General features: G+C 37.6%; 1 protein-coding gene across 2 annotated transcripts in view; it reads right to left on the reverse strand.

The window, feature by feature from the left end:
* The window catches only part of LOC121411315, a 97,424-nt gene that overhangs the window by 24,052 nt on the left and 60,138 nt on the right, over window positions 1-13,234 (reverse strand). For both annotated transcript variants that reach the window (XM_041603975.1, XM_041603974.1), the window contains exons 11-12: window positions 4,320-4,433; window positions 1,841-1,942 (exon numbers count right to left, since the gene is read on the reverse strand). In XM_041603975.1, coding sequence (XP_041459909.1) covers window positions 1,841-1,942; window positions 4,320-4,433 — 216 coding nt within the window. The remainder of the gene's footprint in view (window positions 1-1,840; window positions 1,943-4,319; window positions 4,434-13,234) is intronic.

Below are 13,234 nucleotides of genomic sequence, written 5' to 3' on the forward strand. Positions count from 1 at the left end.
ACCATATCACATCAAAAGCATTGATATTCTAGGAAAAAACATAGTAGAGAGATGTGGTGAAAGGAAAGGGATGCTTGTTGTAGACTTCACTAAGGAAGATAAAGAGCAAGCATATAGGGGGGCACTTCCATTGACGAGTGGATACCATGCACGACCATGGGGTCTCAAAAAGCACCAAAACACGTATTTCCCATATTCTGAAAATGTACCCCATAACAAGCATTGGCGTGTGAAACCCTACCCTTAACAAGTATTGAAAACAAAACGATGCTCTTGACAAGTATTCCCTGAATTGACCCCCTAAACAAGTACAGCGATATTAATTGTTATTGTTATATCACAGTCGTCGGCCGTATTTTTACATACCTACATCATTGGGTTTATTAGTACAGCCCCACCTCCCACATCTCCCGCGATTGGTACTCTAAACACAAAGTGTTGACTCTTGGGGCAAAAATTACATCCTTTATAAAACATTTTAGTCTTGATTTGTTTACACCCTCGCAAATTTAACCCTAAACATGTAGCTTTTCTAGCGAAAATAGATACCTTTTTTCATTGTTTTAGTGTTTTTGACACCCTTATTATGTTACGTACGTAATGTGCCCCATCTTGAAAAAGACATCCTTTTTACACGTATTTTTGGTTGCGCATGGTATCCACTCATCAATATAAGTGCCCCCCTCCCCCCCCCCCCCCGATATGTTGGGACTTGAGGGTTCGAAACCTTGGGGAGGCACTTGTCCAAGACTTCACTGGGACTGCTAGCAGAGGCAACTCCCAAGACAGATATGGTGTAAGCAAAAAGGCGATGCTTGCCCTAATCCTTTCTGATACTACTTTTTGAGGTGACCCCAAGAAGATATGGGGCAAGCACACATATGGGACTAGAGTCAACTTCAAACAGGTGGAAGCCATTGTATCCTTGTCCACTGAACTGCACACAGTCATAAATCATGTGAACACAAATAATTGTTTACTTAGATTATGGTTAACAGTTCAACCAGGCGTCTCAAAACAAACCAACCCAAAACGACGCCCATACGATTTTGAGAAGACCAAAGACAATAGTTTGAAACTGTGCTACATTTGACAATAAATATCACCAACATCACCATCACCATAGGCAGCATCATCATCATCATCATCACCATCACCATAGGCAGCATCATCACCATCATCATCATCATACAGTACAGATTATATTCAATCAAGTCAAGTTCATCTTATGAAAACAGACAAAGTCTGTTCATAAAATAAAATTTTATGAACCTATAAATTCGTTAAAGAAAGAAAAACAATCAACAAAAACAATTTTCTTTTAAATGCTTATCAAAATTCAAAATATTACATTGTGAAAAATATAGGCCTTATTTTTTGTTCCTATGAGATTTTTTTTCAAACAGACGAGTGTGGTTATGATAATTCTTTTATAAATCAAGTGGAGCATTGATCACAAACTGTATGCAAACATATGCTACATGCTTGATCAAGCACTTTCAAATTGGTCATTCATGGCATGTAAGCATGAGACATCTAATTTCTCAGGCTATCGTAAATATAGCATGTCTCGTTGCTTCTTGTTGCACTTCTTCATGAATCATTTAACAACTGCTGAGGCTGTTCACGCTTGGCAAACCCATCATGTAATTAAATCACAGTATTTCACTTTATCAGGAAAAATTCTCATGATTTTATTGAAAAAAGGGGAAAAACAGTAGTGTTTCTGTATAGCCTTGTTCTTTATATGAATATCGTGAAACAAAACGGTAAGTTTTTTAATATGTATGGAAAAAAAGGAATAGTAAATGCACTATAGAATGTACAGATCAATGCTTACCAATGCATGTGATGCCCTCTGTACAGTAACATTCTGGCTCAAAGTCCTCATTATGCCGACATGTGCTGTATTTATCACAGGGATTGGAATGGCAGGGGTCAGCTGTATAGAGATGGTTGAAAAATATGGAAAGAAAGAGACAGACAGACAAGTACAGAGACATAAGAGACAGAGGACGGAAAGGGATAGTGAGTGAGATAGAGAGAGAGACATAGACAGACAGATACAGAATGAGAGAGAGAGAGACAGAGAAAAAGAGGGATAGTGAGTGAAATAGAGAGAGGGAGAAGTAACAGACAGGTTATCAGATAGAAAGAGCGAGAGAACAATCGAAAGATATCAAGAGGAGAGAGAAGTAAAAAAGAATGGCGAAGGAGAAAGAAATAGACAAGAAGATATGGAAAAAGATGATGAGAGAAAAAAAAACAGTTGAGATGATTATTGGGAGAGCAATATAAAATGATGTGTATAAACAGACAAAAACAAGAACAAAAATATCAAAGTGCAATAAAAGGTAAGAAAAACATGTTTATAGAAAGAATGATAATCAAGCATACAGAGCTTCATATACCCCTTTCATAAACCCAATTATGCGGCTAATAGCAGCATAATTTAGTCGTAAAATCGGAGGAGGACCAGAGTTATCCGCATTATTTTGATGCTGCTATTATCCGCATAATAGCAGCATCGGGACCAGAGTTTGACTTTATGAACGCACTTCCAAATAATGCGGATAATTGCCATGGTGCGGTCACAAGGTCACCCTTTTCCAACACCACCGCATCGGAGGGGGCGTGTCCAGTTGTCATGACAATTATCCGCCTTTTTCAGAACGGGCGCTCGTAAAAATAGTGCGGATTATTTTCGGAGTTTATGAACGCAATTCTTATTGAATTATCCGCGTTACTCTTAGGCGGCTAATTGGAGGATGGGTTTATGAAAAGGGTAATTGACCTTCGGCTGTATACAGCAAATAAAAGGTCAGGATTTAAATGACCATACTGTATACAGAACAGTACTTAAATCGTACATCTCTGTGAAATGTGTAAAAGAGAATAAATTATCTGATTAGTGCTTTTGTTTGACCACGAGCACATTTCGTTCATAACCGTCAAATATAGCAAATTATAGCTAACGTATTACAGAAACACTTTCAAGATTATTATTTTGGTGTGGACACTCCACTTGTAATGGTAGACAGAGTTTTTCATTGCAAGTTTATCTACACACACCGATTTGCATTTTCTACTAAGTGCATTTTGTCTTCCTTCACTTATAGGATGTAAGCAACAGGTTCTCATGACCCGCTTCAACAATTACCGGTTTCAGGCTAAAAGTGACATCATATACTGACGACAATCAATTTGAATCGATACTGCAGTATCACTATCAGGCTCAATACACTGTGTTCTGAAGGAAACACTCCACTTGCTCTCATCTCTTGCCTTTTGACATTTTCATAGAGAGAGTGATAATCTAACATTGCCGGTTTTACCATTGATTTGCATCCTATGAAATACAAAATGTGATTATATATCTTGACACCCCATGACGAGGACAGAAGTTTTTTCCATCATTCCACGAAAATTACATTTTTGCAGGTAAAGTCTGCAAGACTGATCTGCTAAAATCACCCCATTTTTCATATTCATGAGTTTCACATGATTTTTCTCATGACGAGATCTCTTTATGTTAGCAAGACGCGGACTAAAAATATTCCCTTCATGTACCATTTTTTTAAAGTATAGCAACACAATAATGAAAATATTACATTTCAAGTACAGATTTGTATGGTTTATTTTCAATTCGTCTAATGCCAATTCGCCCACATGCCAAATCCTCTACTATCAATTGGCCTACCATCAGTTCGTCCAATCATCACATGGTATTCTGTCTAATAACCAGTTGGTCCAATAGCCATTTAGTGCATATACCATGTGGTCTAATCAAACTTAAGTGTTAATTGTGCAAAATGAATGAAAAGAAAATGGGTATTAGACCAACTGGTTATTAGACAAAATGGTAATAGATGAACTGGTAATTAGACAAAGTGATGATTGGACCAAATGGTTGTACGATGAAATGTCGATGGACAGAATGGCACTAGACTTAATGAAGGTAGACCTTGTGGTGACTGGACAAGTTGGCAGTGGACGAATTGCCAATTTCCCATTTGTATATCATACAAAAATATCTTATGTATAATTTATTCTGTAAACCATATTTAGGCCTTATTGTGATGGGGTATTCATTTTAACTGAATTCAAGACAATCTCAAAAAAAAAATTCAAACATTAATATTGTATGTTGATCCATTTTTTTTTGTTTCAAAAGATTATTCTGAATATAAGCATGTGTGCTGTAGACTATTTTTTTATTATAGAGATATAACACTGGTATTGAACTTGCAACATATATTGAAACATACAAACAAATATTTTCAAAAATGATTCAAAATGAAACACTTAAATATACTTACTTATGCAGGTTATTCCATTATATATTGCTGTTGAAGTGCAGTTGCAGTAGTACTGAACGCCATCTAGGTCACAAGCCCCTAGGGAACCACATGGATTGCTATTGCAGGGATTCTCTGCAACAAAGAGAAAGAAAAAAGGCATTTCCTTGAGCTACTCTCCTGGAAATATCTTCGTTTGTAGATTTGCTATGAGAATGTAAAGAAGAATATCCATAAGATTCAGAAGATCCTATTTTTCTGAAAGTGAAGTGTCATTCTTTTGACACAACATTACTTTGGGGGTTACTGAAAACAGATGACATTCTGTATATACCAAAAAACCCAATAATAATTGAATGCAGAAAATCATTGGTTTATAATAAACTTTCATTTGTGTGAAAAAAATAGAATGACACAGGGATAGTTTGAATATAAAACAACCAGAACATGGGGCCCCTTTATCAAATAACTTATATAATTTGTTGCAAAAATGATAACTTCCATGGTAGCAGGATCCATCTGTCAATCAAAATTAAGATTTCTGTTGAACTTGCAGTAGCCAATTGGTAAAGTTACCGTAATCATATGTCTTTACGTATGGAGGTGGATCCAGTGTTTTTTAATATACACGTCTTTCTATTGATGACTGTCCTCAATCAGTCCCTATCATTACAGTTTTAATGGTTTACAACAACGAAGGTAGAGGGCAGCAACACATGGCAATGTTGCTTTTAGGAAGGTCCACTTCGCTCAGATTTTGTGACCATTTTCTCCCAGAGCACTTTTTTGGAAGATTGTAGAGTTAATTTTTTTTTCAATTTTACTCTTTTTGATGGATAATAAGACCTCCAAGAAAATATGTCAAATACTACTACTACAGCATGTTTGTATTTAAAAAATGTAAGACAAAAGGTAATCATGATTCTTGTAGTTTACATAGCAATAAAAATACATAGACTGATGACATTTGTGTCACCGTTCTTCTGCTTAATTTCGCTGCCCCTACCAATCTGCACACGCTAACGCCAAGCCAAGACCGTGATGTTCTGGTTTGGCCGCGCTGAAACTTCCCCGGTCACCTCGGTGCGCGTACTGCGCTGCGCGAATGATATGCTGGCCGCATTCGCACTGCACTGGCAGGATAATCTCAACGCGATTCGACTTAGCTAGACCGAAGATATAGATTTGGTACATGTATATATTCATACAAAAAATTGTGTTAGCATATGCATGCAGCCAACCGTACCCTACCTCAGCACCGACCTGCCTGGGGCGTCGGTGCAGTCATGCCATGCCATGGCGCTTTAGGCGGTGCTGGATTGTGTAGGCGCATTATGATGGTGCAGCGAAATTTAGATGAAGACGTATCAACCTCAAGTATACATACTTGTTATCATATTGAAATGCAAAGTCATAAAACCGTTGTCATAACCATGCAATATTTTAGGAAAAATACAGGAAAACACATTTCATAATTTTAAGCATGATATTTGATGTAAAAACCTTTCAAGCAAAAATAACGAGGATAATCAACTCTACAATCTACTAAAAAAGTGCTCTGAGAGGATTTTGGTGGTCACAAAATGAGCTTGGCTAAATCCGGGTGAAATTAGCAGACTAGTTTACTTATGACAGAATAATCCTGTTTTACTGAAGATGTACAAAAAAAAATTGACAATAATCTAGTGATATTTTATTTTCAAAATGTGGTACAATATTATTCAATTCTTTGTGTATTTTTTGTTTTTATTATTTGAATCTACTATTGCCATAATCTATTAGTTTATCTCTTATTTGCTGTCACTCCACGATTGTATTGTATCGGTTCATGGTTTCGTTGGCATGATTACCAAATTGTTCTTCCACTTCAATTGTATGTGCGTATCGAGTGGACCTTCCTAATAGCAACACTGCTGTGTGTTGCTGCCCTCTACGTTCGTTGGTTTGCAACTTCTTGCATTCCGTCCATAATTTATGAGCAACATATCATGAAACATGCATCATATCATGACAGCAACTTATACAAATTGTCACTGCAAAAACAAGATCTTAAAAAAGATCTAGGAAAATTACAGGGATGATATCGCACTGAGACTAGAGGATTTAACAAACTGCATATTCAGGATAAACTGAGAGATCCTTATAATCCATCAGAGAACAAGCTTTCATGAGCATTTTAGACTTGGGTACATTGTTAATCCTCCTTCAGGACTTTATTCCATGAGAAAGACTCTTGACCTTTCTTTAATGCTGAAATATTATAATAAAAGATATACTGACAAGTATGACTAATACCCCTTTCATATTGCGCTTTTCCCCAGCGAAGTTCGCCAGCGAAGGGGAAAGTGTCCAGTATGAAAAGTACACAGAAGAACTTCGTCGGCGAACTTCTCCACCTCTATAGGTGGAGAACTTCGCCGGTGAAACTGTTTCCCGGCAAATTTCGCCAGTGAAACGGCCAGTATGAAAGCAAACCGGAGAACTTCTCCTCCTTCATGACGTCAGAGGTTATTTTTTTTCTCCCCGAAAACCCCGTAGATTACGCGCGCTAGCAAGCTATTATTTCCGTGGCTAAATGTAGAAAGCCACGCTTTATGAGCGATTCCATCATTCCATGGAGTTAAATACCCTCAAACATGCAGTTTGTTTTTTTCACTTACGATATTTATTATAAAAGCATTATTGTACATGCTAAAAATATCAAAGTACTTTGATTCTTTTTTTTTGTTTTGCTTCTAATACTTCTAGAATATGTTGTACTTTTTTACACCTTTTTGTAATCGGTAAGAAGCAATGTTAACAAATTTTTTTCGTTCTAATTCTGTATGGCCGTGCTGAGTGCACTGATCAGCAGCAGCTGCTGAGAAGTGTTTACCAGCCATTATCTCAAAAACTTCACTGATAAAATTTATTAGGTATCTGCAATTAATAAGGAAAGAGTAGGATTAAAATTCAAATGAAAAAAAACGCGCGCTTTCATTTGCACTTAATTCCGCCCGAGCAAATCACCCGTCGACTTTTGCCGGGGAAGAGATGTCAGTGCGAAAGGGTACATTTTTTTCTTCACCTGGGAAGTGAGGAATGCATGCCGGAGATGTTCGCAGGGGAAAAATGAAGAGGCCAGTTTGAAAGGGGTATCAAAATATTTCAGTAAACAGCTCAATGTCCCATGTGCCAAGTTGATAACATCCTACTGAGACTCTATTCTCAAAATGGAAAGTGATGCTATCTTACCCTGCATTCTTTTTAGGGTGCGTTTATTCGACACTTTTTTTTACCCTAGAATCATGATTAGAATCATGATTCAAATCACGATTCTGCAGAATCACGATTGCGTTTAGTCGAAAGTGGAAATAAACGTCTTTCAAATCACAAACATGAAACACAGAAAAAGGGGCGTTTTGAAAGACGTTTCTGTAGAATCACGAACGAAAAAGGTCGTATGAACGATATCGTGATTTGAATCATGATTCTATGACGTCATTGTGTCGTGCTTTTTCGGGTTCGACTCAAAGGCGCGCGCTGTGTTTCGTGCAGGTTAATTTTCGTGGAGCATTATTGCCAGTGTAGTACCGGTATATGCCAATTGTCACGTGCATTTAGGAATTATCATTCTGTGTGTTGTACCCCCGGGGTTGTACTGTAGCGTTATTTGTATATTTCATTGTTTTCATCAATCTTGTCTTCAAGTTCCAAAGGCACAAATTGGACCTATACTTCCTGGGTCAAACTGCGCACTGTGATGCGCACTGGATCGGCCCGAATTCAGGGAGAAACAGCGTTAGAAAGATGGTCGTATAAACGCTGATTCTGTCGGATCGTGATTCATGTTGCTGTTTTGAATCATGATTCATATCGTGATTCAAATCATGATTCTGGGTTTAGGTCGCATAAACGCAGCCTTAAACTATTGTCCAAGGGGAGGGGAATTGCTTGCACCTCATACCCCTTTTTACACAGGCTAAAATTTCCTTAACCCCATACTATACGTGGGGCTAAATGGCAATTTAGCCCCACCTATAGTACGGGGTTAAGCTTAGCCCACTTTCTTTTTACACAGCATTTTTGCAAAGTGGGCTAACCCCACCTATAGTACGGGATTATTTGGCCCTGCAAAAAAGCAGGGTTATCCCACCAATTGCGGTGCTAAGAGCAATAGTACGGGGTTAAGATCGCATGTGTAAAACGAAAGTGGGCTAAGCTTAACCCCGTACTATAGGTGGGGCTAAATGGCAATTTGGTCCCACCTATAGTACGGGGTTAAGGAAATTGTAGCGTGTGCAAAAAGTGTACGAGTGAAGTACTTGTACTACGAATGATCGACAAAAACCACTAGTCCGGGGTTAGCGAGTTTCGTGTGTGAAAAGCAAGCATTCCTTATCCGGGGTTAGCAATAACAATTTAGCATGTGTGAAAAGGAAAAAAAATAGTACGGGGTTAAGGATAGTACGGGGTTAGCGATAGTCCGGGTTAAGAAAATCCTGTGTAAAAAGGGTATCAGAGAATTTTCATCCAGACTTGAAGTATGAATAAATGAAGGGAGATCTTCCTTTAGAGAAAAATTTGGAGAGGGAGATTGATCTGGGGTGCAAATCGAAGGGGTGCAACTGTTTTGATTGAATGTGCACATGTGACAAATATCATGGTGCAGAAGGCAAATCCCTGTTACGAACCATGGAAAACCTAAATTACCCCAGGCCAGTTATATCTAAACACGTGTTTCTTGACCTTGATGGGTGGGGGGGACTGAACCTTAATTACATACGCAGCGCGCAGATTCAAGCAAACTCACTCGCCATCACACGCAGTCATTTATATTTCTCTTTAATTATTTCAGGGTCGATTTTCTTCGTTTCACACTGAAAACAGAACAACTTTGGATTCTAAAATACATTATAACATAATATAATAATAATACAATACTGTCTCTCTCCCCTATCTCCTTTTACGTTTCTGTGTTTCCTCTTACTTTCCCTTCTTTATGTTGATATTTGTTTCTTTTAATGTTATTCTTCCTTTCTTCTTTCCTTCCTCAGCTCCTATCTTTCTTTCTTCCTTACTTCCTTTGGCTTCTATCTTTCTTTAATTCTTTCTCTATCTTCCCTTCTTTCTTTTTTTATTGCATACACAGCATGACAATTCAATCAAACTCTGCGGTCCACCAGTGCATGAAATCATTTTTATTCTCTTTAACAGTTTCCTTTTTTCAGGGCCGATTTTCTTCGTTCGAAATTGAAAAAAAAATTAACACTAAATTTCGAAATACAATAAGCCTTTGAAAACTTGATTAAATATCAAATACAATCATTTAATTCTGAAAGGCCTACTACCAGCAGAGTTGCTCTTACGTAATATCACAGCTGTTGTTCATGGCCTAACCCTCGGGCTTGCACCTGCTGAGGAGAAATTTTTACATGAGGATTATCGAGTGATTCCGGGTAGTTAGCGCTTGGGAATGAAATTTCTTGGTTCCTTCACCAAGGATTTTGTTATTGGGGTATAGGACCGCAGCAGAGCCATGAGCTGGTGTGGCGAATCTGCAATGAGGGTTTGAAGTAAAGTGACAGTGCTATGTGATTGCCATACAGACGATATCTCCTATACAGCCGTATATGTGTACAAGTCCATCGAGACGGACCTGTGTGAACGGTTGGTCTCACCATGGACCTATCAAAGACAAGATTGAGCATGGATAGGTCCATGGATTGAGAGAGGCCGTCTCCTCCTGTGCAAACCCTTCACTTGAGTTAAGGGTCTGAATGTGCAGCCTAAAATGCATCGTGTACTGAAGGCCCTCCAAACAGCAAGTTTTATATGTGCTAGTCTTTGCGTGGAGACCTACTTGTCGATCAAATTTTCAATCAAGGACTGTTCCTGCAGACCAGACTACTCTGCCTTTGGACACAACAGCTGAACAAAGTGACTGGATGATAGTCTGCAGGTACAGACCCTCGATTTTCACAATTCACATCCATTGTGTAATGCAGATTCTGAAATGGTGAGACTAGATTCATAATGTACTGTGGCTGGCTCTTGATAAAGATAGCTTGGCATTTAGTCTTCAGTCTACACATGGTAAAATTGATTAAAGTGTCAAATATGAGTCTGTGCTTGAAGACTAACTGGATAAGCATTGATGTGTAGAGGGAGAGCTACTGGCACTTGCTAACTACCAGTATTTATTACCCATGGTTAATTAGGTTTCTGATATTGGCGTTATCAGCAGGTTTATAGCCAAATGTAAAGTTTATTCATGACAAACCTGTGCAATTCAGTATAAATGGGGAGATGAATTTAATTAACTATAACAGCACGATAATTAGCTCACTATGACTGCATTTCATACAGGATAGTCAGAGTACACGAATTTGAAAAATCTCCATGAGGCCGATATGTGGCATATCATTTTAATAAGGTAGTGGCTCTAGTAAAGAAATGACAAATTAAATGTGTAATTTCAATCTAAACTGCACATTTATATTCATACAAAAGATTAGCACTTAATAACTTTTTATGTTACAAGCATGAAGCTGTATCAATAGCAAGAGTACCATTATTTTGATGCCAAATCTGATCAAGAAATATGTCATAAGTCATAAGAAGCACTGAATACAAGTGTAGTAATTACCAACAATGACATAAAATACTCTTTTTTTATCAAAGCTGAATTTGGAGCATGGCTAATATGTCCTTGTATGTTCTACACCATTGAGCAGAAATATTGACAATTAGTATAAACAGCTGTATGAAAATGAAAAGGAATATAATTGATGGCTTCACACACGAAAGATCTATCATGTTGCAAGTAACATGGCAAATGATCTTCATAGTTATGCACAGCAGCACACCTATAATCAATAAAAGTGGAATAATCATATTGAACAGTCTTTGGATTTGTTTCTTATTTAATAGGTAATCAGCTCTCTACAGCATGGTAAAGGCTGAGAATCAAGAGCTGGGAGAAGATAGTAAAGAGTGTAAACACTGACCCTATTCCCAGCCTAGGCATGTTTTTATTTCAGCAAGAAATTTACCCACATTGTGCTGCACTCGACCCAGGGTGAGGTAAAAGGGTATCAGCGGGAAGGAATCCGGGGGGGGCACTCGACCAAAAAAGTGGTAGGGGTTTGCCGTGGGCAAGACAAAAAACGGGAGCCTTGGAGCGGGCTTATTGTAAAAAGGAGGGACCTCGGAACAGGCTTCGGAACTACAAATGTTTGTGAAAACGGGGGTCCTTGGAACGGATCATCAGCGTGTGAGTGCGTATGCATCCCTATGGAACAGGTATGCGTGTATGATGCAGCTCTGCGGCCGCTTTTCACCAAAATTGCAGCTTATTGTAGCAGATCAATGCGACCAGAACGGCGTAATGAAAAATATGCGAAGCTATGGAGCGGATTTCTTTCTTCTTTCCTCGATAAGAAGAAAATGCTATGCTTTAGAGCGGCTCTCTGTTCTTTTTCTCAATAAGACAAAAATGCTATGCCTAGGAAATTCGAGTGTAAAAACGGGGGTCCCCTCTGCGGCACATACCCACTATGCAATATATACTGAGTGCCCCCCCCCCCCCCGGGAAGGAATTCCTCAACTAGCACATCAATGGTGTGGAGCTCATCCGGCATCTCGCAACGAAATTTAACACAATTTTAATTTCAGCCCAGTTGACACTGTAGTGAATTACATTGGTGACATAAATTGAGGATATAATATTGAAATTGGTGAAGAAATGACATAGAAACATTTTTGTGATCTATGAATAAATTTCATATAAATTAAGCATAAATATTTTTCTAGTCAAAATTTCTAAACTCTGTGTAGAACCTTGGTGAACCTCATGTAGCTCTCAGATGGAACAAAAATAATCAAAATCAATCAACAAATAAATAAATACTTTTTGTATGTTTTGACAATATATTAATAAATTAGCATATTTAATGAGTTTCAAAATTCTGTGTTGAAATTTTGTATTCCACCTTAAGCTATCATATAAAGCAAACAAAATTGAAATTAATCAATAAATGAAGAAGAAAAAAATATTTTTTTAATGATTTATGAATTAACTTTGCATAAATTAGCATAAAAAATTTATAGACAAAATTTCAAAATTTTGTGAACAAGTTTGGTGAACCACATGCAAGTCTACCAGATGGAAGAAAAAAAAATCAAAATCAGTCAACAAATAAAGAAGAAGAGGAATTTTCTGTGATTTATGAATACATTTTGCAAAAATTGGCATGAACAATTTTCTACTGAAAATTTCAAATTTCTGTGTAGAATTTTGGTGATCCTCAAGTTTTACCAGATGGAAGCAAAAAATTCAAAATCGGTCATTAAATAAAGAAGCATTTTTTGTGAATTTTGAAAAATGCGCATAAATTAGCATATTTAATGAGTTCCAAAAATTCTGTGTAGAAGTTTTGAATCCCCCATATAGTGCTATCATATCAAGCAAACAGAACTGAAATGGCGAAGAAGCATTTTGAAATTGTGGACGGACGACAGACGCCAGAAAACAGATGTCGCACGCCACGCCACTGTAAAAGCTGTGAGTAGCAGAATCGGCAGACTAGCTTAGCCGGGGTAATATTGGAGCACCTAACAAAGTGAATACATGCGCTATGCAAATTCTTTATTATCATTATTTATTCATTATTTCTTCACAGTAGGCGGAGTAGACTGAAACACAGGTATTTTCTTCAGTTATGCAAGGCTTGATGGAAAATAAATAAGATAACCCAATTTTCTCTTGGTTTGACTTTGATTGAATTGCATCTACTAAAATCCCTAATAAATTTCTGAAAAATCATAAACTCTGCATTCAGATGTGGACACTTGAATTTCAGTGGACATGAATAAGAATGATAGAGAATCTGTTGAGCGCCCAGGAACTGGCGAACGGTTTTGATGTGAAGTTGTGCATAATTTATGAATAGCTT

This window comes from Lytechinus variegatus, chromosome 3 (genome assembly GCF_018143015.1).
Source record: "Lytechinus variegatus isolate NC3 chromosome 3, Lvar_3.0, whole genome shotgun sequence".
NCBI lineage: Eukaryota > Metazoa > Echinodermata > Echinoidea > Temnopleuroida > Toxopneustidae > Lytechinus > Lytechinus variegatus.